Raw genomic sequence first — 25175 nt, 5'->3', positions numbered from 1 at the left:
CCTGGTGTACACTGCCATAAAGCACCATTTAGAACTTTCCTCTTCAATCATGGCAAAAATCAACAATTCATCTCAAATTTTCCCTACCACCCGGTGTTAGGTTACCACCACTTGAGTTTTATATGTTGTATGTAGTATTTATCAAATCGTAGAGTATATACGCGTAATATGTAGTATATAAAAATGTTTATGTAATATATACACTACTTTTGCAATATATACACTACTTTTGTAATATATTTAAAACTATGGGCTAATTTGCAAAAAAAAAATGTAACTCACTTTGAAATATGTTATATTAATATATGAACATAGTAGCACATGATAGTATATGACACATGTGGGGTAACTACCCCAGGTGGTAGGATGTATTTTCTCTATAAGTATACCCGTTAATTTAATATTCATATAACAACGCATATCTAAATGTAATCTGATGATGGACAGGCAAGTAGCCTGGGCACTCGGTGTTCCAAACGATTGTCCTATATATAAGATACTACATATATTATATATAAGATACTTTAAAATGATTTACACGAAAAAATTACAAGTTGGCCCATGATTTTTATTATATTTATGAAATATGTATATATTTGTACATAAAAAAGAGTATACTCAAAATATGATAGATACTATCAAAAGAGTAGAATATATAATATGTAAACATTCTTATATATCACATACTATATATACATACTCTTCGATTTGATAGATATTATATACAACATACAAAAACATACTGATGATAGGAAACATTTGTCCTATGCATTTTCTCTTGCTCCATATAGGAAAATGGTTATGTACTCCTGAGAGTATGTACTCTCGCTCCTCATATACCACATAGATGAATCTTTTATACCTCTTTATTATTGATATACTTCATTAATAATTAGTAGATACCCCATGAGTTTTATGAAAAAAATTCATGTGTGCCTCATATTTTTGAAGATTTACGTATATACTGATTTATTTGTACGTGAAAAAGGTATATTACAAAAAGTACGTTGCAAATGGTATTTTTTCAACAAAACTCATATTGAGGTATCTTAAAATATTTAGTGGAGTATATTAAGAATGATAGAGGTATAATCAATGTGTATATGAGGTATATTAAAGATGAGAGTACATACTCCCAATTTTTGTCTTTTTTGTCAGGTGTATAGCATAATTTATATACATTTGTTTGCAAAATGTTTTAAACTTTCTTGCATCTAACAGACTTGTTGGTTCAAGTTGTGGTATTAAGCATATGGGATTTGAATTAGAATGGTTGATGGATGCATATTTTATGATTGATCATGACCTCTTTTAGCTACTTTTTTTTTTCAAAAGGCTCATGTCATGATAGCTAGCTAAATTAAAAAGATTGATGTAAGACATTACAAATATTTGAAAAAATTAAAATTAAATAGGCGGTACAAATATTATACTATAAATTCTAGACCAAATTTACTATCTAGACAATCTCAATGCATTGCTTACATCGTTGCTGGTCTGCAAGAGTTCTACATTTGCAATCTAAACAAACAAATATTCTACAAGGGATTTACCCCCGGGCATACAACTCTTGCCGTCTTGTTAATTGTCTTGTCAAATTTGTACTCCCTTGTAGCTCGCTACCAAGTCATTGTGTCAATAGAGCAAATCTGTTTCACAAAAAAGGGAGTAAAGTTTTCCCTTGTATGTTTAGCAAATAAACACCAAACGTAAGAGACAAACACGAGCCAAAGTAGACATGAAGAGAGGAACACAAACATTATTGGTGAATAATTGTTTAAAGTAATATTGCGAAAAAGAAAGACATATATGTGCTGAAACTGTAAGGACCACTTATGAATTACGAAGTGGGTAGAAGTTTCTCAATAACACAAAGAAATAGGCATGTCATTCTCTGAAACTTGAAGGACCGCTTACATTAGAAACTTGATCCCCAGTGGTGAACATGTTATATACTTAAATTATAGCGACAAATAATGTACACCATGATTGAAAAATAATCCTTCCGTGATGGATAAGATGTTATGGCGCTGCTAGAAGGAGGGCGCGAGAGGGTCGGCCGGGGACATTTTGCCCGCGGCGGGCAAGAGGGAAGGGATTTCCTTCTTAATTCTTGCTTGATTAGATTGATACATCTCCTCTCTTTATATAGAGAGGTTTACTTGACTCCCAAGCAAGGCTTACTTGACCCCTAAGCAAGCGACCCTTATCTCTAATTAACCCTAAGACTAATGGGCTATACCGCCAGCCCAGGCCATTAGGCCCATTACATACTCTAACACTACACCCCACCTGGACATGCAGCTTGTCCTCGAGCTGCAGCCTAACCAACTTATAACCATGACTCGACGCAACACAAACCTAACACCTAAAAACAAAGCCTTTTACATCTCGACTTGTTTTATTACTCTCAACCTGAAATGGACTAGGACGATTTATTTTGGACCCCTTAACAAAAAGTGGACACCATCCGCATGTCGGACGTGCACGTGTACAACCACCTGAATCCCATGGACACCACCTGGACAAAAGGAGTGCATGTGTATGGCGGTTGGTCTGCACCGCACAGGGAAGAGTGGAGGGCTTGCGATGGAGAATGACGAGGAGGGGTGCGCCCCTCCCCCCCACCCCAACCACCGATGTCGCAGACTTTGAGGTCGCTGCCCGCGCGAAAAACAACATGCCCAAGATCCCCGATGCAGCGGACGAGATCGAGATCCTTTGCGCGGCGAAACGCAGCTGGGAGGAGCGATAGCTGCAGACCACGCATCTCCCGCACACGCCGACGCGCTAGGAGGCCGCGCGCAGCAGCCTACAGCCTCACCGCCGCCGACACGTGGCGGGTAGTGATCCAAGCCGGAAGCGGTGACGGCGTCGGCGACGGCGGGAACTTGATCTGCTGGATGGGGACTCCCGCCGGCGCGGTCGATGTGGGGCCGGAGCTGACCGGCGGTGGCTGCTGCAGCGGAGCGCCGGGTGCGGCGGAGGCCGCCAGGAGCGGTGGCTGCCACTGCAGCCAGGGCGGGGCGGTGGATGGCAGCTGCAGCGGCAGCTGCAGCTGCCCGGCGAGCGCGGCGGAGGCCGCTTGGTGCAGCGGCAGCCACGGCGGCGGCGATGGGCGGCGCAGCCGGGTGCGGCCCGTAGGACCCGGCCAAGAACAGGTGGATCTCTTGGACCGTCTGGGTTAGGTCCCGCAGCACCCCGGACACCTCCTCCAGGGTGAGGACGGCGGGGACGGGCGCGACGAAGGACCCCGGCAGCGGAAGAGACGGGTTGGGCGGCGGTGAAGACATGATCGAACCGAAGCTAGCTGATACCAAATTGTTATGGCGCTGCTAGAATGAGGGCGCGAGAGGGGGACCTTTTGCCCGCGGCCGGGCAAGAGGGAAGGGATTTCCTTCTTAATTCTTGCTTGATTAGATTGATACATCTCCTCTCTTTATATAGAGAGGTTTACTTGACTCCCAAGCAAGGCTTACTTGACCCCTAAGCAAGCGACCCTTATCTTTAATTAACCCTAAGACTAACGAGCTATACTGCCAGCCCATGCCATTAGGCCCATTACATACTCTAACACTCCTTGTTCCGTGCAGCGGGTGAATCAATGTTACCTAATAGGTTACAAACGGGCAAATTTATGGTTCGTGACTGCTTGGAAGTGGATTCAAGCAATTCATAAGTCGATGTAATAATATCGAATGCCAAAAACTTGAGGTATATATGAACATATAGGCCACTAACCGGCGAGGATGAGATAAATGAACAAACAGTAGAAAGGGACTTGCTCACTACCGATGTGGAGGTCCCAAGCTCTTCTTCCGTCATCTTAATAATTTCGCCAAAAAATACCCTCCAAGAGATGCGAACAGTCTAGGTTATCTGTGTATACCAGCGAATGGGTACAACTAATTTAGAAAGGAGAATCACCAAGACATTTAACAAATATTATCCTCTCGTCACCGCAATCATTCATCCTTCTTGCTTCTTGCATATATTGATTATTAAAAAGACTACTATGAGGGGATGCACTTTCAATCACAGGATCAATTTTTTAAAATGAGATCTACAGGCAACCTACATAAAGATGGAAGATAAATACAAGTCGTCTTAGTATTGCATTTTTAAATTAGTATGAAGATGGGCTCTAGTCTCAACAAATCAAACTGTATAAGTATTTTAGTGTGGAATGGCAGCCTGATAGGACAAATTTGGATACGCATAGGAAATATTCCATATAACAACAATACAGTAGGTTAAAATAAGATTTGCTCATTTGTTTAGCGAAATTAGCTAGCAAATACAACAATATAATTTCACTAACAATATGAAGCACTGAAGGTGACAAAAAGTTATACTCTTCTTTTCATTTCTAGAGGTTGACAAATGTATTGATATATGACCAAGACTACATACATTTTCAGTACAGAAGGAAATAAACCACATGGGGATATGAAACAACAGAATCACCGTCGCTCCTAGAGGAGTATTTGTCCTAAAGTTCGGCACATGCAACAAAGAAGAAGGACCAAGTCTACATGCATGACTCAACCAAATATTTGATGAAAACTGTGATACAATAAATGTTGGAGGGGTAATATTTTGATTACCCAACATAACTTGGAGGAAAATGTGTGGCTATGCTGCATAACATCAACCCTGGAACAATTTTACAAATGATGATCAAAGTCTTATTGCGATACCGACATATGATTTATGAGAGGAAATTTTGTTCTATGTCCTCGTCAATGCAAATTAAAGTTACTATCTGGTATTGTCTTCATTCTTAGCTTCCCAGTAAAAATTTAAGCACGCCACACGCTACTCAACTGAATGGTAACAAATAGGTTCAGGAGCTATTTCTAATCTAAATAACTTTAGTTGGATCAGATTCGATGAAAAGGGTCCTTATGAAGGGTAAATAGCAATTGGCATATCACCGCTGTGGCTTTTGCGTAGGTAAGAAACGTTCTTGCTAGAAACCCATAGCAGCCACGTAAAACATGCAACAACAATTAGAAGACGTCTAACTTGTTTTTGCAGGGTATGCTATGTGATGTGATATGGCCAAAAGGATGTGATGAATGATATATGTGATGTATGAGATTGATCATGTTCTTGTAATAGGAATCACGACTTGCATGTCGATGAGTATGACAACCGGCAGGAGCCATAGGAGTTGTCTTAATTTATTGTATGACCTGCGTGTCAATGAAAAACGCCATGTAATTACTTTACTTTATTGCTAACCGTTAGCCATAGTAGTAGAAGTAATAGTTGGCGAGACAACTTCATGAAGACACGATGATGGAGATCAAAAGGCGCAAGATGATATTGGCCATATCATGTCACTTTATGATTTGCATGTGATGTTTGTCATGTTTACATCTTATTTGCTTAGAACGACGGTAGCATAAATAAGATGATCCCTCACTAAAATTTCAAGAGATGTGTTCCCCCTAACTGTGCACCGTTGCGAAGGTTCGTTGTTTCGAAGCACCACGTGATGATCGGGTATGATAGATTCTAACGTTCGCATACAACGGGTGTTACGAGCCTAGCATGTACAGACATGGCCTCGGAACACAAGCAAAACACTTAGGTTGACTTGACGAGCCTAGCATGTACAGACATGGCCTCGGAACACAAGAGAACGAAAGGTCGAACATAAGTCGTATAGTAGATACGATCAACATGGAGATGTTCACCAATGATGACTAGTCCGTCTCACGTGATGATCGGACACGGCCTAATCGATTCGGATCATGTATCACTTAGATGACTAGAGGGATGTCTATTTAAGTGGGAGTTCATTAAATAATCAGATGAACTTAATTATCATGAACATAGTCAAAAGGTCTTTGCAAATAATGTCGTAGCTTACGCTTTAGTTCTACTAAGATATGTTCCAAGAGAAAATTTAGTTGAAAGTTGATAGTAGCAATTATGCGGACTGGGTCCGTAAACTGAGGATTGTCCTCATTGCTGCACAGAAGGCTTATGTCCTTAATGCACCGCTCGGTGTGTTGAACCTCGAGCGTCGTCTGTAGATGTTACGAAACATCTGACCATTTGCATCCAAGCATGAGTTGGTTTTTCAAGGTTTGCCTAGACCGTTAGCAGTTGTCTCTCCGGACAAATGCATGAATGCAAGCTCCATGGTTCCGGATGTTTCCATCAAGATGGGAAACTATAAATTTTGGTCTTCTCCAGTTGTTCTTGGTGACTCGGATATTGATCTAATTCTCGGGATGGACTGGCTTTCTAAGCACAAGGCTCAACTTGATTGTGCTGCCAGGGAAATTCAGTTGACACACTCTTCTGAGGATGTGATTATTTATGCCGCTCATGATGAAACCATTCGGTTATTTTCTCAATGAGAAGGGCGAATTGAATGCCATCTCTCAAATTCCAGTCGTTTGTGAGTATCAAGATGTCTTTCCAGAAGAGCTTCCGGGTATGCCTCCTCACCGGCCAGTTGAGTTCGTTATCGATCTTGAGCCGGGTACTGAACCCGTTTGCAAGCGTCCATACAAGCTTGGACCCAAGGAGCTGAAGGAATTGAAGAAACAGCTCGATGAACAAGAGCGTCTGGGTTTGATCAGACCGAGTTCTTCTCCATGGGGTTGTGGTGTTCTTTTTGTAAAGAAGAAGGATGGCACGGACCGACTTTGTGTCGACTACCGTCCATTGAACAAGAAGACAATCAAGAACAAGTATCCACTTCCCAACATCAATGAGCTATTCGAGCAACTCAAAGGTGCTAAAGTATTCTCGAAGCTTGGCCTACGTATGGGTTATCATAAAATTCGCATTCGTGAAGAAGATATTCCCAAGACAGCATTCAGAACAAGCTTTGCTTCTTATGAATATACTGTCGTGTCTTTCGGCCTTGTCAATGCTCCTCCAACATTCTCTCGGATGATGAATTTCATCTTCAACCCCTATACCAATGAATTCGTCCTGGTGTATCTCGATGATATCTTGGTCTTCTCCAAGAATAAGAAGGACCATGCCAAACATTTGCGATTTGTGCTCGATAAGCTCAGAGAGTATCAATTCTATGCGAAGTTCTCCAAATGTGAGTTTTGGCTTGATGAAGTTCTTTACCTTGGTCACATCATCTCTGCCAAGGGCATCCCTGTTAACCCCGAGAAGGTGTCCGCAATTGTGAATTGGGAACCTCCTCAGAATGTCAAGCAGCTTCGCAGTTTTCTTGGTCTTGCAAGCTCTTGCCGAAGATTCGTTGAGAATTTCTCTAAGATTGCAAAGCCTCTTTCCAACCTCCTCCAGAAGCATGTGAAGTATGTCTGGTCTCCTGAGTGTGACGTTGCTTTCAACACTCTCAAAGAGAAACTAGTCACAGCTCCTGTCTTAACTCCCCCTGATGAATCCAAGCCATTTGAAGTTTTCTGTGATGCTTCTCTCCAAGGTCTCGGTGCCGTGTTAATGCAAGAGAAGAAAGTTGTGGCCTATACCTCTCGTCAGTTGAAGCCCAATGAGAAGAACTACCCCACTCACGATCTTGAGTTGGCGGCAGTTGTCCATGCATTAATAACGTGGAGACATCTCTTGTTGGGAAGACAAGTGGACATTTTCACCGATCACAAGAGTCTCAAGTATATCTTCACTCAGCCCAACCTCAACCTCAGGCAGACTCGATGGGTCAAAATGATTCAAGAGTACAATCCGAGTATTGAATATACTCCAGGCAAGGCCAATGTCATTGCAGATGCTTTAAGCAGGAAGGCTTATTGCAACAGCCTAATTCTCAAGCCATTCCAACCGGATCTTTGTGAAGCTTTCCGCAAGCTGAATCTCCAAGTTGTTCCTCAAGGCTTTCTTACCAACCTCATAGTCTCTCCAAATACAAGTGCTATCACATTGATGACAGAGACACTTTATTTTTCGAGGACCGGATTGTGGTTCCTAAAGGTGATCTAAGGAAAGTCATTATGAACGAGGCGCACAATTCTCTTCTTTCCATTCATCCTGGAAGTACGAAGATGTATCATGACCTCAAGCAGTCGTATTGGTGGACTCGAATGAAGCGAGAAATTGCTCAATTCGTGAATGAATGTGATGTCTGTCGAAGAGTGAAAGCGGAACACCAACGACCAGCTGGTCTCCTCCAACCTCTTGCTATCCCAGAGTGGAAATTTGATCATATCGAAATGGACTTCGTGACTGGTTTTCCAAAGTCCAAGCGCGGAAATGATGCTATCTTCGTTGTCATCGACAAGCTTTCTAACGTGGCTCATTTCCTTCCAATCAAAGAATCCATCACAGCAGCTCAGTTGGCAGAGCTATACACCTCCAGAATTGTCTCCTTGCACGACATTCCATAATTGATTTCTTCAGATCGTGGAAGCATATTCACCTCTAAGTTCCGGGACTCCTTCCAGAAGGCCATGGGCACAAACATTCGCTTCAGCACAGCTTTCCATCCTCAAACTAGTGGCCAAGTCGAGCGAGTCAATCAAATTCTTGAAGATATGCTCAGGGCTTGTGTCATTTCCTTTGGTATGAAATGGGAAGATTGTCTTCCATATGCCGAATTCTCCTACAACAACAGCTTCCAAGCGAGTTCGGGCAAGGCCCCATTCGAGATCCTCTATGGCAGAAAGTGCCGTACTCCTCTCAATTGGTCAAAGACTGGTGAACGCCAACTTCTTGTCAATGACTTAATCACAGAAGCTGAGGAAATGTATAAACTCATCCGTGATAATCTCAAAGCCGCGCAATCACGCCAGAAGAGTTACTATGATAGTAAACACCGCGATTTGGCTTTCGAGATCGGAGACCATGTCTACCTCCGCGTCTCTCCAATGAAAGGCACTCGTCGCTTCGGTATCAAAGGGAAACTTGCCCCTAGATACGTGGGTCCTTTCAAGATCATTGGCAAAAGAGGCGACCTCGCCTATCAACTTGAGCTTCCTTCCAACTTCGCGAACGTGCACGATGTGTTCCACGTGTCACAGCTCCGCAAGTGCTTCAAGACGCCCGAGCGCACCATCAACTTCGAAGAGATTGACCTCCAAGAAGATTTGTCTTATCATGAGCACCCCGTTGCTATTCTTGAAGAAACTGAGCGCAAGACTCGCAACAAGTCAACCAAATTCCTGAAAGTGAAGTGGTCGCACCATTCCGACCGGGAAGCCACCTGGGAACGCGAGGACCATCTCCGTTCCGAATATCCGGAGTTCTTTCAGTCCTAGATCTCGGGACGAGATCCTCTCGTAGTGGTGGAGTGTTGTAACACCCCGGATGTAACTTTCCATATTTGTAACTCCAACTCTTGCCATTTTCGGCTATGTGTTATGATATTCCCTTCGTGGTCGGGTTTTATTTTCGTTTTGCATTTTGTTCACGTCTTGCATTTCATATCATGTCATCATGTGCATCTCTTTTTGCATACGTGTTCGTCTCATGCATCCGAGCATTTTCCCCGTTGTCCGTTTTGCAATCCGGCGCTCCCACCTCCTCCGGCGTACCCCTCTTATTTCTTTTCGTGAGCGGGTGTTAAACGTTCTCGGAATGGACCGAGGCTTGTCAAGTGGCCTTGGTATACTACCGGGAGACCACCGGTCAAGTTTCGTTCCATTTGGAGGTCGTTTGGTACTCCAACGGTTAACCGGGCATCCGCAAAGTCCATTTATGTGTGCAGAAAAAACCCCTCTCTAAACAGCCCAAAACCCACCAAACTCTCTTCCATGATGTAGGTCGTTCGATCACGATCGTGTGGGCGAAAACCGCACCTCATTTGGACTCTCCTAACTCCCTCTACCTATAAATTTGCATCTCTTCCGATTTACATTCGCAGTCCAACCCTAGTCCCCTTCCCCTCTCGGCGGGCGGACGTGTCCATACCGCCGCCGGACGAAATCGCACCGCCGCCCCGACGAATCAGCCGCCGCCACGTCGCCTCCGCGCCTCCCACCTCGCGCCTCACCGCTGCGGCCCACCAGGCCCACCGCGGGCCCGCGCGAGCCCGCAGCCGCCGCCGCCTGCCGGCGCGCGCCCGAGGCCGCCGTCCTTCCCCGCGTCCGCCGGCCGGCCCCGCCGCCATCTCCGCCGCCGTTCGCTGCCCGCGGCCCCGCCGCCATCTCCGCCGCCCCGGCCACCCGTCGCCGGCGCGAGCCCGCGGCGCCCCGCCTCGCCGCGCGCCCGAGCGCCTCCTCTCCTCTCCCGACGCCGGCCACCGTCGCCCCTTCCTCTCCCGTCACCGGCGAGCTCGAGCAGCCGTGCCGAAGGTCGTCCCGATCCAGATTGACTTTCCCGAGACCCCCGAAAATTTCCTAAGTCATTTATTTTTACAGCATGTGCCCATGTTCATAGCATCATAACTCTCTGCATATAGTTCCGTTTCGCGCGTGTAATATATCGAATTGTTCGTCTCATGATGCTCTACATTTTGTTCAATTGCACCATGTTCATTAGAGGCCATCTTGATGCCCAAATCTGTGATGCAAGAGTGCTAGTTGCTGTTATCTGATGTTACTTAGCAGAACTTGGAGATTTGTGCCATGCCATCTTTCCAGTGGTGTGGTCCATGTATTTTTGTGATCTCTGTGGTTACTAGCACAAGCATGCAAAGTAGGCTCCGTAATGTTTCTGATTTCAGGGACTTAGTGATTTCTTTAAGTCCTTGTCTGCTGTTATTTTGTTGCCATGTAAACTTGATGGTACAGAGAGATCCATGCATATTTTGGAGATGTTCAGTAAGGATGTTTTGTAGCTATAGTTGTAATTGATCCATTCCTGCAATTGTCATTAAGGGACTTTTGTCATGTGCATTTAGTAGAACACTGCCATGCCTTGTTTTGCTATGTTAAGTTCCTGTAGCATGTTTATTTCGTGCTCTGAACATTGCTACCTGATGCTGTTTTCTGCCATGTCCATTTTTCACCAAGTCTGTGAACCTGTTATCTTTTGCACTTTTGCCATGCTTGTTTGAGCTTGATATGTTGTGATCTAGCCGTAGCTCAGTGTTCATCTTTTGTCAAGCATCTCCTGTAGTTTACTGCCATATGCTTTGTTGCTATGTTGGAGTGCTGTAGCATTGTTGGTCGTTGCATTTTAAGTGCTATCATGCTGTTAATCGCAGATTCGTGTCATTCTTGTTTTGTTGCCATTTGCAAACCGTGCATCCGATTCCGGTGATCTTTATATCGATTTCGACCGAAATCATCTCATCTTTCCAGTGGCATGCTTGTTTTGCCAAGTTACTTCCATGTTTATAATTTTCCTTCCGGAGCACGCATATGCATCGCATATCATATCTTGCATATCATACATGTTTTGCATCATGTTGCTTGTGCATTTCTCGTGATTGATTGTGGTTCCGTTTGTTTGTGCTCTTGTCTTGGGTAGAGCCGGGAGACGAGTTCGTGAACGAGGAACCTGTTGAGTACGCTTACGAGGATCAAGCTTTCGACAACTCTGAGAACCTTGCAGGCAAGATGACCACCCCTCGAAATCACTTCTATCTTTGCTTTCCTAGTTGTTCGCTCTATTGCCATGCTCCGCTACCTATCACTTGCTATATCATGCCTCCCATTTTTTCCATGTCAGCCTCTAACCATCCTTTCCTAGCAAACCGTTGTTTGGCTAAGTTACCGCTTTTGCTCAGCCCCTCTTATAGCGTTGCTAGTTGCAGGTGAAGTTGAAGTTTGTTCCATGTCGGAACATGGATATGTTGGGATATCACAATATCTCTTATTTAATTAATGTATCTATATATATTTGGTAAAGGGTGGAAGGCTCGGCCTTATGCCTGGTGTTTTGTTCCACTCTTGCCGCCCTAGTTACTGTTATACCGGGATTATGTTCCTTGAGTTTGCGTTCCTTACGCGGTCGGGTGATTTATGGGACCTCCTTGACAGTTCGCCTTGAATAAAACTCCTCCAGCAAGGCCCAACCTTGGTTTTACCATTTGCGACCTATACCTTTTTCCCCCGGGTTTTCTAGAGCCCAAGGGTCATCTTTTTTTTAAACCCCCGGGCCAGTGCTCCTCTGAGTATTGGTCCAAACTGTCAGTCGCCGGTGGCCACCAGGGGCAACTCTGGGCTCGCCTATCGGAAGCTTGGACAATCCGGTGTGCCCTGAGAACGAGATATGTGCAGCTCCTATCGGGATTTGTCGGCACATTCGGGCGGCTTTGCTGGTCTTGTTTTACCATTGTCGAGATGTCTTGTAAACCGGGATTCCGAGACTGATCAGGTCTTTCCGGGAGAAGGTTTATCCTTCGTTGACCGTGAGAGCTTATGATGGGCTAAGTTGGGACACCCCTGCAGGGTATTATCTTTCGAAAGCCGTGCCCGCAGTTATGAGGCAGATGGGAATTTGTTAATGTCCGGTTGTAGAGAACTTGTCACTTGACCCAATTAAAATACATCAACTGCGTGTGTAGCCGTGATGGTCTCTTCTCGGCGGAGTCCAGGAAGTGAACACGGTCTGTGTTATGTATGACGTAAGTAGGTGTTCAGGATCACTTCTTGGTCATTGCTAGATGGCGTCCGTTCCGTTGCTTCTTTTCTCGCTCTCTTTTGCGCAAGTTAGCCACCATATATGCTTTTGCCGCTGCAGCTCCACCTTATTACACCTCCCTTTCCTACAAGCTTAAATAGTCTTGATCTCGCGGGTGTGAGATTGCTGAGTCCCCGTGACTCACAGATTCTACCAAAACAGTTGCAGGTGCCGACGATGCCAGTGCAGATGATGGCGTCGATCTCAAGTGGGAGTTCGACGAGGAACGTGGTCGTTACTATGTGTCTTTTCCTGATGATCAGTAGTGGAGCCCAGTTGGGACGATCGGGGATCTAGCATTTGGGTTGTCTTATTTTCATCTGGATCTTGACCGTAGTCGGTCTATTTATGATTGTATTTTGGATGATGTATGATTTATATTCGTGTATTGTGTGAAGTGGCGATTGTAAGCCAACTCTTTATCCCATTCTTGTTCATTACATGGGATTATGTGAAGATGACCCTTCTTGCGACAAAACCACTATGCGGTTATGCCTCTAAGTCGTGCCTCGACACGTGGGAGATATAGCCGCATCGTGGACGTTACAAGTTGGTAATCAGAGCCATCCCCGACTTAGGAGCCCCCTGCTTGATCGAATCGCTGGCATTGTTGAGTCTAGAACAAAAATGTTTTGAGTCTTAGGATTATATATATCGGAGAGTAGGATTATTTTTACTCCTCAGTCCCTTCGTCGCTCTGGTGATGTCTCCTAACGTAGAAGTTTTGTCTATTCTCTCCTCAAATTTCACTAAAAAAAATTTTAGGATCACGCGGGTATCTTGGAATCGTTCCGATGGTTTTGTGACGAGAACATTGTTCTGGGTGCCTCCTGACACTTAGGGGTTGTGGCAATGTCCCGGGGAGTTGAGCTACAAGGTTCCCGTATTGTTCCTTGTTCCTCTTTCCTAACGGATTGTTTTCAACTTTGTTCATCTCCGTTGTATTATTTTCTCGAAATTGTTCAACTTCCAAGGTTCTTTGGTTTCACTCTTGTCAAGAAGCAATTTGTTTTACCTCTTCCCCTTCCGTTTCTCTCCGGTGCCATCCTAGATCTCGGGATGAGATCCTCTTGTAGTGGTGGAGTGTTGTAACACCCCGAGACCAACGCTCCAGATGCCTTCCTTGTTTTGCGAGTCAGTTGTGTTTTTTTATTTGTTTGTTGCATTCATCATCGCATCATTCGCATTGCATCGGCACTCTGTTGCCGTCATGTTTTAAAACTTGCAATCGTTCGTCATTGTCATTTCTTCCTTTGCCTTCGTCACCCTCTCGCTGACCGCTTTGTCTTCATTGGCCTTTCGTCAACCCCTCGCCCGTGTCCGAGACTTCCCCGAACCCGAACCGGATTTTCGTTACCGTTGGATCCGGATCATCCCCAAACAACTATATAACATCACCGTTTTCTTTGTTGGACTCTCCTAGCCTATTTTTCTCGATCGTCCGATTTAAATCGGAGGGCCCAAATAGCCTCTAATCTAATCCCATGAGATATATATTGACCAACCCTAGAAATTAGGAGCCTTGTCCCATCCCCCCCATTCGGCCGCCGCCACTCCAAGGTCTTCCTCGGGATCCCAGTGCGGTCAAGCCACCCACCTGCCTTCTCCTCGCTTTCCCCATCGCTCAATCCACAGCCTCCAATGCCTCGTCCTCGAGTCGAGCACCATGGAAGAGGAGCAGCGCTCCGCCCTCTCTCTGCTTTGCATTTGATCACCAGCCGCATCGAGCGCCCGCAGCTCCATTCCCGCGCGCCTCCTCTGCTCGGCCTCACCGCCGTTCCCCACCCCCAGCAACCTCCGGTGACCAGTAGGTCCCCAGCGCCGCCCTTTTTCCCTACCTCCTCTGTTACCTGCTCTCGATCCCCCTCTTTCTCATGCCTCTCCCTCTGTGTTCCAGGAGCCGCCATGGTTGCCCGCAGCTCCGTCGCCGTCGGGAACGAGTCCCTCCGCCCCGGATCTGGCGCCTGCCTCGTTTGCCTCCTCTGCATCACACCCCGTCACCGGGAGCTCGTCCCCAAGTCCCGCCAGCGCCAAGTCCCTCGCCTCACTGCCTCGTCGCCGCGGCAACAGCAGCAGTTCGCAAGCCCCGGCACCGCTCCTCCTCTGCCCGAGCGCTCCTCTCCACGCCGGCATCCCCGTCCCGAACCTCATCGCCGTCGAGCATCACCAGCAGGCCGTGCCCCTCGCCTCCGCCCTTCTCCTTCCTTCCTTCGTCTCCTCTTCTCAACTCCCTTGTTCTCTCCTGCAACAGGTGTTCCTTGCGCCATGGAAGCCGCCGGAGCAAGCAGCTACCCCTCGCCGCCCCACGCGCTCCGGTGAGCCCTACCGCCGCTTCCCTCTCCCTTTGCGTCGCGCTCTTTCTCCTTCTCTCACCTCTCTGTCGCTTGTGTCTCTCTGTTCGAGCAGGACCGCCGCCGCCGCCATGGATGGCTGTGCCCCGCGCCCGAGCTCCGTTGGCCGCCGGCGTTGCCCGGAACCGAGGCCGGACGACTCGATCCGCCCGTTCCGCCCGGTTCCCGCCGACCCCGTCGCCAGGGCCCCCTGCCGTCGTCTTCTCCATTGCCATGCTCCAGCTGCTGCTTCTGTTTCTTCAGAAACGAGAGCAGCAGCGGCTCGTCCGGTTCAGCCCCGAGCGTTGACCGCGCCTCCAGGCCCAGCGCGCCCCTTCGCGGCCTGCCTTGGCTCCTCACCGACTGGGACTAGCCCATGGTGAGCAACCAGCAGCTCCCCTCCAGCCCAGTTTGCCTCAGATCTGGCCCGTGATGTTTTTTTCCCTGCCAGGACGTTTTTTTCTAATTTCCAGAAAACTGTTGTTTTTCAAAAAAACCTCTAGTGTTCATGCATCTAATAGCTAATTAATCATGCATCATATGTAAATAATTTATATATGAAAAGTGCTTAGAAATTCATCTAGTTTCATAATATCCAACTTTCATGCATGTTTAAAATGCTGTTTGTTTAAATTTGCATAAATGCCATGTTAAAATAATTTAATTCATAACTAATTAACCGTAACTCGGAATTTAATAAACTTTATATGTAAATGGGGAAGAAAAATGCATAGATTAACATGGTGCATCTTGTTTTACTGTTTAACAACAATAAAATATGGTTTTAGGCAGAACAGTACCAAATTCAAAATATGCATATGGGGATTTTCCGGAATTGTTGTTGGTTGTTCCGGCCTCATTTAAACTTGCCTAGCTAGGTAGTTTACTTATGCTTCACCTCTTGCCATGTTAATCAACATTTAATATTGTTGGGTACATAAACGGGAGAAAACTAAATATTTGATGTGGTGTTTCGTCATGAATCATTCAACCGGACATGCATCATACTTGATTGTGCATCATGCCATGTGTATGTGGTGGTTGTTTACTATGTTTTTTTTTCTTTCCGGGTTGTTTCTCTCGTTAGCTTCGGTTTCGTTCCGGAGTTGTGAGGATTCGTTCGACTACATCCGTTTGTCTTCTTCATGGATTCGATCTTCTTCCTTGCGGGATATCAGGCAAGATGACCATACCCTCGAAATCACTTCTATCTTTGCTTGCTAGTTGTCTGCTGTTATGTATTTTTGTGATCTCTGTGGTGACTAGCACAAGCATGCAAACTAGGCCCCGTAATGTTTCTGATTTCAGGGACTTAGTAATTTCTCTTAAGTCCTTGTCTGCTGTTATTTTGTTGCCATGTAAACTTGATGCTACAGAGAGATTCATGCATATTTTGGAGATGTTCAGTAAGGATGTTTTGTAGATATTATTGTAATTGATCCATTCCTGCCCTTGTTTGCATTTATGGAGTGCCATAGCATGACCCAATCTTGCTCTACTTTTGCTATAAAATATTTCTGGCAGATTGTTTACGTGTTATTTAATTTTGCCTAAGCTTGTTGTAGTTGATCCATTCATGCTATGTACTTGCTCTTGCCATGGATAGCTTCATAAACATGCCATCTTGCTGTAGGTATGCTTGTTTTGTCATGCATTGCTTTGTGGTGAGTGCATCAAGCTCACGAAGAGGCCTTCATATTATTGTTTCTGCCATGCTCTGTTTTCTGCTAAGTCTGAAACCTGTTAACGAAACTTGCTATGTTCACATGGTTGCCATCATATCTTCTGGTCCTTTTTAGCTTATGGTCAGTAAGGGACTTTTGTCATATGCATTTAGTAGAATACGGCCATGCCTTGTTTTGCCATGTTATATTCCTGTAGCATGTTGATTTCATGCTCTGAACATTGCTACCTGATGCTGTTTCAGGCATGTCCAGTAATTTCACCAAGTCTGTAAACCTGTTATCTTTTGCACTTTTGCCATGCTTGTTTGAGCTTGTTATGTTGTGAACTAGCCGTAGCTCAGTGTTCATCTTTTGTCAAACATCTCCTGTAGATTACAGTCATATGCTTTGTTGCTATGTTGGGGTGTTGTAGCATTGTTACTTGTTGCATTCTAAGTGCTATCATGCTGTTAATCGCAGATTCGTGTCATTCTTGTTTTGCTTGCCATTTGCAAACCGTGCATCCGTTTCCGGTGATCTTTATATCGATTTCAACCGAAATCATCTCATCTTTCCAGTGGCATGCTTGGTTTGCCAAGTTACTGCCTTGTTCTTTATTTTCCTTCCGGAGCACGCATATGCATCGCATATCATATCTCGCATATCATACATGTTTTGCATCATGTTGCTTGTGCTTTTCTCGTGATTGATTGTGGTTCCATTGCTTGTGTTCTTGTCTTGGGTAGAGCCGGGAGACGAGTTCGTGAACGAGGAACCTGTTGAGTACGCTTACGAGGATCAAGCTTTCGACAACTCTGAGAACCTTGCAGGCAAGATGACCATACCCTCGAAATCACTTCTATCTTTGCTTTGCTAGTTGTTCGCTCTATTGCCATGCTGCGCTACCCATCACTTGCTATATCATGCCTACCATATTGCCATGTCACCCTCTAACCATCCTTTTCCTAGCAAACCGTTGTTTGGCTAAGTTACCACTTTTGCTCAGCCCTTCTTATAGCGTTGCTAGTTGCAGGTGAAGATGAAGTTGGTTTCATGTTGGAACATGGATATGTTGGGATATCACAATATCTTTTATTTAATTAATGCATCTATATATTTGGTAAAGGGTGGAAGGCTCGGCCTTATGCCTGGTGTTTTGTTCCACTCTTGCCGCCCTAGTTTGTGTCATACCGGTATTATGTTCCTTGAGTTAGCGTTCCTTACGCGGTTGGGTGATTTATGGGACCCCCTTGACAGTTCGCCTTGAATAAAACTCCTCCAGCAAGGCCCAACTTTGGTTTTACCATTTGCCACCTAAGCCTTTTCCCCCGGGTTTTCGCGAGCCCGAGGGTCATCTTTATTTACACCCCCGGGCCAGTGCTCCTCTGAGTATTGGTCCAACTTGTCAGTCGCCGGTGGCCACCAGGGGCAACTCTGGGCTCGCCTATCGGAAGCTTGGACAATCCGGTGTGCCCTGAGAACGAGATATGTGCAGCTCCTATCGGGATTTGTCGGCACATTCGGGCGGCTTTGCTGGTCTTGTTTTACCATTGTCGAAATGTCTTGTAAACCAGGATTCCGAGACTGATCGGGTCTTTCCGGGAGAAGGTTTATCCTTCGTTGACCGTGAGAGCTTATGATGGGCTAAGTTGGGACACCCCTGCAGGGTATTATCTTTCGAAAGCCGTGCCCGCGGTTACGAGGCAGATGGGAATTTGTTAATGTCCGGTTGTAGAGAACTTGTCACTTAACCAAATTAAAATACATCAACTGTGTGTGTAGCCGTGATGGTCTCTTCTCGGCGGAGTCCGGGAAATGAACACGGTTTGAGTTATGTATGACGTAAGTAGGAGTTCAGGATCACTTCTTGGTCATTACTAGATGACGACCGTTCCGTTGCTTCTCTTCTTGCTCTCTTTTGCGTATGTTGGCCACCATATATGCTTAGTGCCTGCTGCAGCTCCACCTCACTACACCATCCTTTCCTATAAGCTTAAATAGTCTTGATCTCGCGGGTGTGAGATTGCCGAGTCCTCGTGACTCACAGATTCTACCAAAACAGTTGCAGGTGACGACGATGCCAGTGCAGATGATGGGATCGACCTCAAGTGGGAGTTCGATGAGGAACGTGGTCGTTACTTTGTGTCTTTTCCTGATGATCAGTAGTGGAGCCCAGTTGGGACGATCGGGGATCTAGCATTTGGGGTTATCTTATTTTTCATTTGGATTTTGACCGTAGTCGGTCTATGTGTGTATTTTGGATGATGTATGAATTATATTTCTGTATTGTGTGAAGTGGCGATTGTAAGCCAACTCTTTATCCCGTTCTTGTTCATTACATGGGATTGTGTGAAGATGACCCTTCTTGCGACAAAACCACAATGCGGTTATGCCTCTAAGTCGTGCCTCGACACGTGGGAGATATAGCCGCATCGTGGGCGTTACATGTATTTTACTGAGGGATTTTAGAAGCAGGCAAATATTATGAGTACAAAGGCATCTAAAGCCCAGGCCGCCCTTCTTAGTGGGGGCACAGACGTCTGCCCAAGCAACTTTGCATTGACCCCCATTCACGTGGTCATCGCCTGAATAGAACCAACAGGAAGCAGCATAACGCTCATAGCATAGGTGGGAAGAGCTCGAATTACAGAGTTGACAAGAACTGCCCTACCGGCTGCAGAGAGAAGGTGTCCTCGCCAACCAGCTAACCTTTTGTCAACCTTAGCAATTAACGGGTGGAAATCTATTAGACGAAGTTTGTGGGTAGACAAAGGGAGACCAAGATAGTTTTGCGGGAAAGTAGCGACCGAGCAACCCAACATACTTGCCATGCGAGCGGCCACAGAAGGGTCAACATGGATTGGAGCAAAAGTGCTTTTAGCAAAATTGATGTGGAGACCCGTGGCGAGGGAGAAATTGAGAAGGATAGATTTTAGGGAGGCAAGGTTATATTCATCTGCCTTTATGATAATTAGAGTGTCATCCGGGTATTGAAGAACAGGACATGGCGAGTTGGGAACAATTGGGTGCTGCAGCAGCCCCTAAGCTGAGGCCTCTAGGATCATGCGTTGGAGGATATCGGCAATAATGATGAAGAGGTAAGGTGAAATGGGGTCGCCTTGTCTGAGACCATTTTTACATTGAATCCAGTTCCCGGGAACGCCGTTAAGAAGAATAGCCGATTGGCCAGAGTCGTTCAGCATCATAATCCAACGAATCCAAGTTTCTGAAAAGCCTTTGGCTTGAAGGATACGATAAAGACTCTCCCAAGAGACAGAGTCAAAGGCTTTCCTAAAATCCAATTTTAAGACTAAGGCCGGGCATTTTCTTTTGTGGCAAGCTTGCACAATATCAGCTGCGAGAATGAAGTTTTCCGAGATACACCGTCCTTTGATAAAGCCGGATTGATCCGCATGGACAAGATCACAAATAACCGGCTGAACTCTAATAGAAAGGCACTTGGAGCAAAGTTTGACCGAGCAGTTTTGAAGGGAAACCGGACGCATCTGGTCAGGGTCAGTTGTGCCAGGTTTTTTGGGGATGAGAACAATGTAAGCTTTGTTGATACGCCTAAGATCTACAGAGCAGGAGTAGAAACTGTTGAGAAGGGATAGAAGGTCGTTTTTAACTAGGTCCCAATTGGCCTTGTAGAAAGCTGGCCCAAAACCGTCTGGTCCGGGGCTAGCATTATCGTTCATGTCGAAGAGAGCCGTTTTAATCTCCTCGAGAGAGAAGGGGCGAGTCAAATCGAGAGACTGAGAGGGTCTTAGACGAGAACCAGATACTAGCTCGTTTAGATTGGGAGGAATAGAACAGGCTATAGGGGTACCAATGACAAGTTTAAAGTAGTCACGAAGAGCACGATGCTTGCCGGAGTGGGAAGAGACCTCGCTACCATCTATGTTGAGGGATTTAATTTGGTTTTTACGCAGCCTGGTCGTAGAGCAAAGGTGGAAGTAGTCCGTGTTCTCATCACCGAGCACACAGTCCTTGATTTTTAGCCCGTTGCCGCCAGTAAACAGCAGCTAGGGCGTTGTGCCGGTGAAGGGACAGAGAAACCTGCGTGCGAAGAGAGCATTCTAAGGAGGAGAGCGAGCGGAATTCTTCTATTTTGTCTAGGAAGGTGATGACCGTGTGGCAGTTTTTAGTGATCACAAGAGGAGATCTAGCTTGCTTGGCCCAGGCCTTAGCAGCTGCGCGCACTCTCTTAAGTTTGAGACATAAGTGGCCCAAGTGGGTAGATGGGACAACACTATTCCAATTTTGCAAAATGATGTTCATGAAAGGTTGTAAGTGCAGAAGGTCGTTGTTGAACCGAAAGATCGAAGGCGTGGGAACTTTGGACGCAGCAATGAGAACAAGCAGCACATGATCAGAAGTTGACCGGCAAGCGGACGTGAGTGTGGAGTCCGGGAGGAGGAAACTCCAAGCTGTGTTGACAAAAGCCCTATCCAAGCGCACCAAAGTCGGGGAGTCTTGTTGGTTAGACCAAGTAAATAGCCTATCGAGAAGGGGAAGCTCCTGAAGATTAAGACGGTTTAAGCTAGACGAGAAGAGCAAGGCTTCGAAATGGTTAAAGTTGTCATTCGAGCGCTCGTTTGGCTTTAGAGTAAAGTTGAAATCGCCTAAAAGAGCCCAGGGGCCGGTTACAAAGGAGCCTAAGAGAAGAAGTTCGTCAACAAACGCTTGCTTCTCAAGGCTGACGCAAGGACCATAAATGTTAGAGATAGAGAAATCATCGTTGCTAGCTCTGGCCGAGAAGTGTAAGGTTAAGGAGAACTTAAGAGCAGTGACAGAAGTGCAGGAGTAGTCTTGATCGTTCCAAGCTGTTAGTATTCCTCCAGCAGAACCATTTGAAGGCAAGAAATGGAATGATTTCAACCTAGTGGGTAAGAAGGAGCTGGCTTTGAAAGTAGAGATATCATCAAGCTTTGTTTCTTGCAAGCAAATAAAAGAGGGGTCGAGGCCGAAGAGAGCAGCTTTGACGTCAGTACATTTTTTGTTTCTACCGAGACCACGAACATTCCAAGAGATGAAACGAGTTTTAAGATTCATGGAAGCTATAAAGGGCAACGAAAACATAACGAAACATGGCCGGACAGGGCCACCTACAAACAGATACATGGAGCAAGTCTAGGCCAAGTACAGCCGGGTTGAGACCCACAGCTGCAACTAGACGTGAAAGTAGCAAAGGAAAGAGGCTGCGACCAAGCTCAGAAGAGCTAAGACCTATGGTCGGAGCAAAGGTAGGACTAAAACGGGATACAGACGACAGACTGATACAAGCCAAAGCGCGATGGCAGAGAAGGACCGCGAGGGGATCCGGGGCTGACAGTTGAAGACGCAACATTAGACACATGCGGTGTCATCAAGGAGAGCCGAGGCAGGCACGTCACAGGCAGCGGCAAGCTCCAGCACGTCCTGCCGAGGGAGGGGCGAGGAGACCTCGGGCGCCAAGTCGATGAGCTGAACTGGGAGGAGCGCCTTTCCACCAGCAAAAATCTTTCCTTCCTTCAAGACACGCATGCGCTGAGTGGCCTTCTGGATGATGGAGACGTACTCCGAAGGCTCGATCCCGGCAAGGCGGGCGCTCCGGCGGCGGGCGGGGGAGGCCACCATAGGGGTGGCGACGGGCGGAGGAGAAGGCAGCGGCACCACGGGAGCAGGGACCTCGTTGTCTTCGTCCAGCACCAGAGGGGTGGCGGGCCAGGAGAGGTCGAGATCGCCGCTTAGATGGTTCGGAGACCTTGGTGAATAACAATGGTTCAAATGAAAAACAAGTCATCTCAAGGACTTAAGAATAATGAAAGCTGAAGCCAAAATTTCACTGTCCGCTTAGATTCAGTGCCAAAGGTTATTAGTACCAATGCAATACGGCTCTAGCTTCCTTCTAAATTTTTATTGGCCAAAATTTAGTACATGATGTTCAACCACTGAGTTGTTGTCACTGTTTCCTCTTTAGTATGTTCTGAGCAGTCCAGCATGCATTTTCTGCAGATGGCTACATTGGAACTCTTGGGCACCTTATTAAAAACATCAGTAGGATAGTTCTTAAATTTATTAAAGTGGAAGCACCAAAAATTCAATGTAAATCTAAGAAAGAAAACCTAACGTAAATTAAGTAAAAATAAGAAATGAGAGATATTGTTTTGATTCTATCATTGCCATATTAGTTAAATCACCATCTCTTAAAACATGTCTCTTTCTCAAGTTATGGAACTTCATCACTTCCACTGCCAATCAGAACCGCATTTACAACTGAAATACAGTAAATTGTCTTCTAACCAACAAATAATTCATCATCGGCCATCATTTTAAAGCAAGCAAATATCAGTGACTAAAGTAACGCAAGCTCTGTCCTTAGACAGATGTGCCATGCATGTAAAGTAATTAAATACCCAGCATGAATCGAGGTAATCAATTTCATCTAATAATGAAACTAATGAACTTATGGCCTTGTGCCAAGTAGCACGATCAGTCGTATCAATTTTTTCATATCTTCTCAAGAGTGACCATGAGCATTACAAATACGTATGCATTCACAAAGTCACATCAAATTAAGCTACTCAAATTTCGCCATTTCATCCCCAAAGCTAAATATGAAACATAAATGCCACTACATTCATGTCATGTTCGAGCCAGCAATTATATGGTATTCCAAATGCTTATGCGGTTCCCCGGCCTAAACTGGAAGTGGGAGTTATGTATGAAAAAATAACTTATCTCCCAGCCACGGCTTTTGTTTTTATAGCAAGTGGCCATCTAATGTGTACACATCCGAGTATCCTCTCCAAAGTTTAAAGTAAAACTCTATATGTCGTATGAGCTCCTTTAGAGCTATAGACTGAAGATCAAACTAATAATAAGTTATCAAACTCCTAGAGACTGTAGATCAACCTAATAATAAGTTATTAAAGTCCTTGAGAGTATAAAACACTATACGTACTTGTCCAAGAATATTGACATGGTATGTGGATGAATCTTATCAACCAACATCCCTTTGTGCCATGTTACTCCTGAGCTCGAATATCTCCTATTGGTCACCACCTTCTCCTGTCACATCCCAACAGAAACAATCCACCAACAGACTGAGCAAACCTAAACTCACAATTCCCAACCAATATTGAAGGTGTGATAGGTGCTTTACCCTCATCATGGCGAGGTCGATGAATTGGATATGGCGCTTCAACTATATCCACTTCCTATATATGGAGGCATAGAACTCCATGGGACTGCAGCCCGACAGCCTCCACACCCTACTCATGATCCTGACGCTACATACATAACAGAAAAAAAACCAAAAGGATTGAAACCAATGAGATCATGGATATATACAGATCAAGGCGGGGAATCACACATTGATAGGCCAGACTACCTCGAGGCCTAATGCCAGCAATAGTAACAGAAGAGAGATGACCAAGCTTCTTCGTCATTCTGCCACCATCAGTCTCAATTTTTTTTTTCCTTTGAGGGAATCCAGTCTTTGCAGCACAAGTCAGCTATGTGGGGGACGAAGATGGGCCAGTTTTATCTTGCAAAGCAGTGACCCGTTAGCAAATCAGTAGCTACTTAGACCATTAAATCCGCCTGGTTTACCAGAAGGCTTTATATCTGACCAACTGCCCCTGCCACTAACTATCTAAAAATGATTTTCTTCGGTCAGAAGAAGAACATTATCAATTGATTTAACTTAAGATCTGTATTATGTTAGCAAAATAATGCTGATGTCTAGGAAAGACAAGATATGTTGCTTAACCGATGTAGTACCTGTAGAGGATAAGAGGGTACCAACTTGTTACTGCAAACTGAACAATACTTTGTTAAAATAGCATCGCCATGCAGCAGAAATCACATGGCCATTTATTCCAATGCAAGCATACAAACAATTGCAAGGAGTGTCACCTGCCTTGGCTTTGCATGGAGTGCCATGAGACCGGAGGTATCGACGCCTAGCCCCTAGCATCTGCACCTACTATTGGACAAAACATATGTTTATGGTTCGAATTTGGTGGCCGGAGGCCCGGATAGACAACTGTAGCGAGCACCTACTCTACACAGTATGTTTTTCTAGGATGAGATAAGATGGTTTGACAGTTGGTAAAAATGCATGGTGGTCGTCGTTGCGGAGTAAGTTGGGTTGTTCCTGGAATGCGGAGGAACATGAGGCTTCTTGACTCACTACGCCATGGCTACCAGCACAGTACAGTTCGGTCAGTATAACAAATTCAAACACCCAAAATTGGTACCAGCATGGTCGCCAAAGCTTGAGCGCCATGGACGTCGCGCCCCTCGTCCACAACCACGCTGCCGCGCTTCGAATCCATGCAAGTGGAGATCGACACCGATGGCACGCCGCCCCGCTTCCAAGACGTTTCGGCTCGCTGCCGCCGCCGTCGCCGCTGGCGTTGGTTAGGGTTAGCAAGCACTCGAATCGCCTACGACTGATTGGTTCGCTGCTTTTTGGATCAGCGAATGCTCCCTCGCTTCGGCCGGCTATGTGGTGGGCTATCTGGCCCAATTAACCTCGCTGGTCCAAAATTGTTATGGGAGTAGCTGCCCTCATGAAACTGCGGGAACGGGAGCAAGAAAAAATCTAGTGTGCATCCAACGTCTAGAGACGGCCGTATCTTGATATCGGACGGCTCTAAAGGCTGAT

The 25175-nt window shown here is 45.7% G+C and overlaps 1 protein-coding gene across 10 annotated transcripts; it reads right to left on the bottom strand.

Annotated features, from left to right (window-relative positions):
- Nucleotides 1-1345: 1345 nt before the first annotated feature.
- Nucleotides 1346-25049, bottom strand: LOC123078228 (uncharacterized). 10 transcript variants are annotated; one of them, XR_006437197.1, is made up of 6 exons: nt 23895-25036; nt 23667-23793; nt 23466-23572; nt 4608-4656; nt 3742-3879; nt 1346-1649 (listed from the first exon to the last, which is right to left on the bottom strand). XR_006437197.1 is itself a non-coding variant. In XM_044500655.1 (5 exons), exon 5 carries the CDS (start codon nt 21641-21643, stop codon nt 20492-20494), a length of 1152 nt encoding a protein of 383 aa, XP_044356590.1. In that variant the 5' UTR covers nt 21644-22265; nt 23466-23572; nt 23667-23793; nt 23895-24491; nt 24766-25049; the 3' UTR covers nt 18780-20491. The 10 variants fall into 10 exon arrangements, 5 of the variants coding, with proteins under 5 accessions (XP_044356590.1, XP_044356591.1, XP_044356589.1 ...); XR_006437196.1 differs by having other exon boundaries at nt 3793-3879; XR_006437194.1 differs by lacking the exon at nt 4608-4656 and having other exon boundaries at nt 23895-25035.
- Nucleotides 25050-25175: the final 126 nt, after the last annotated feature.

This window comes from Triticum aestivum, chromosome 3D (assembly GCF_018294505.1).
Source record: "Triticum aestivum cultivar Chinese Spring chromosome 3D, IWGSC CS RefSeq v2.1, whole genome shotgun sequence".
Classification (NCBI taxonomy): domain Eukaryota; kingdom Viridiplantae; phylum Streptophyta; class Magnoliopsida; order Poales; family Poaceae; genus Triticum; species Triticum aestivum.
The sequence above is the reverse complement of the archived record's forward strand: the minus strand, read 5'-3'. Positions and strand labels throughout refer to the sequence as shown.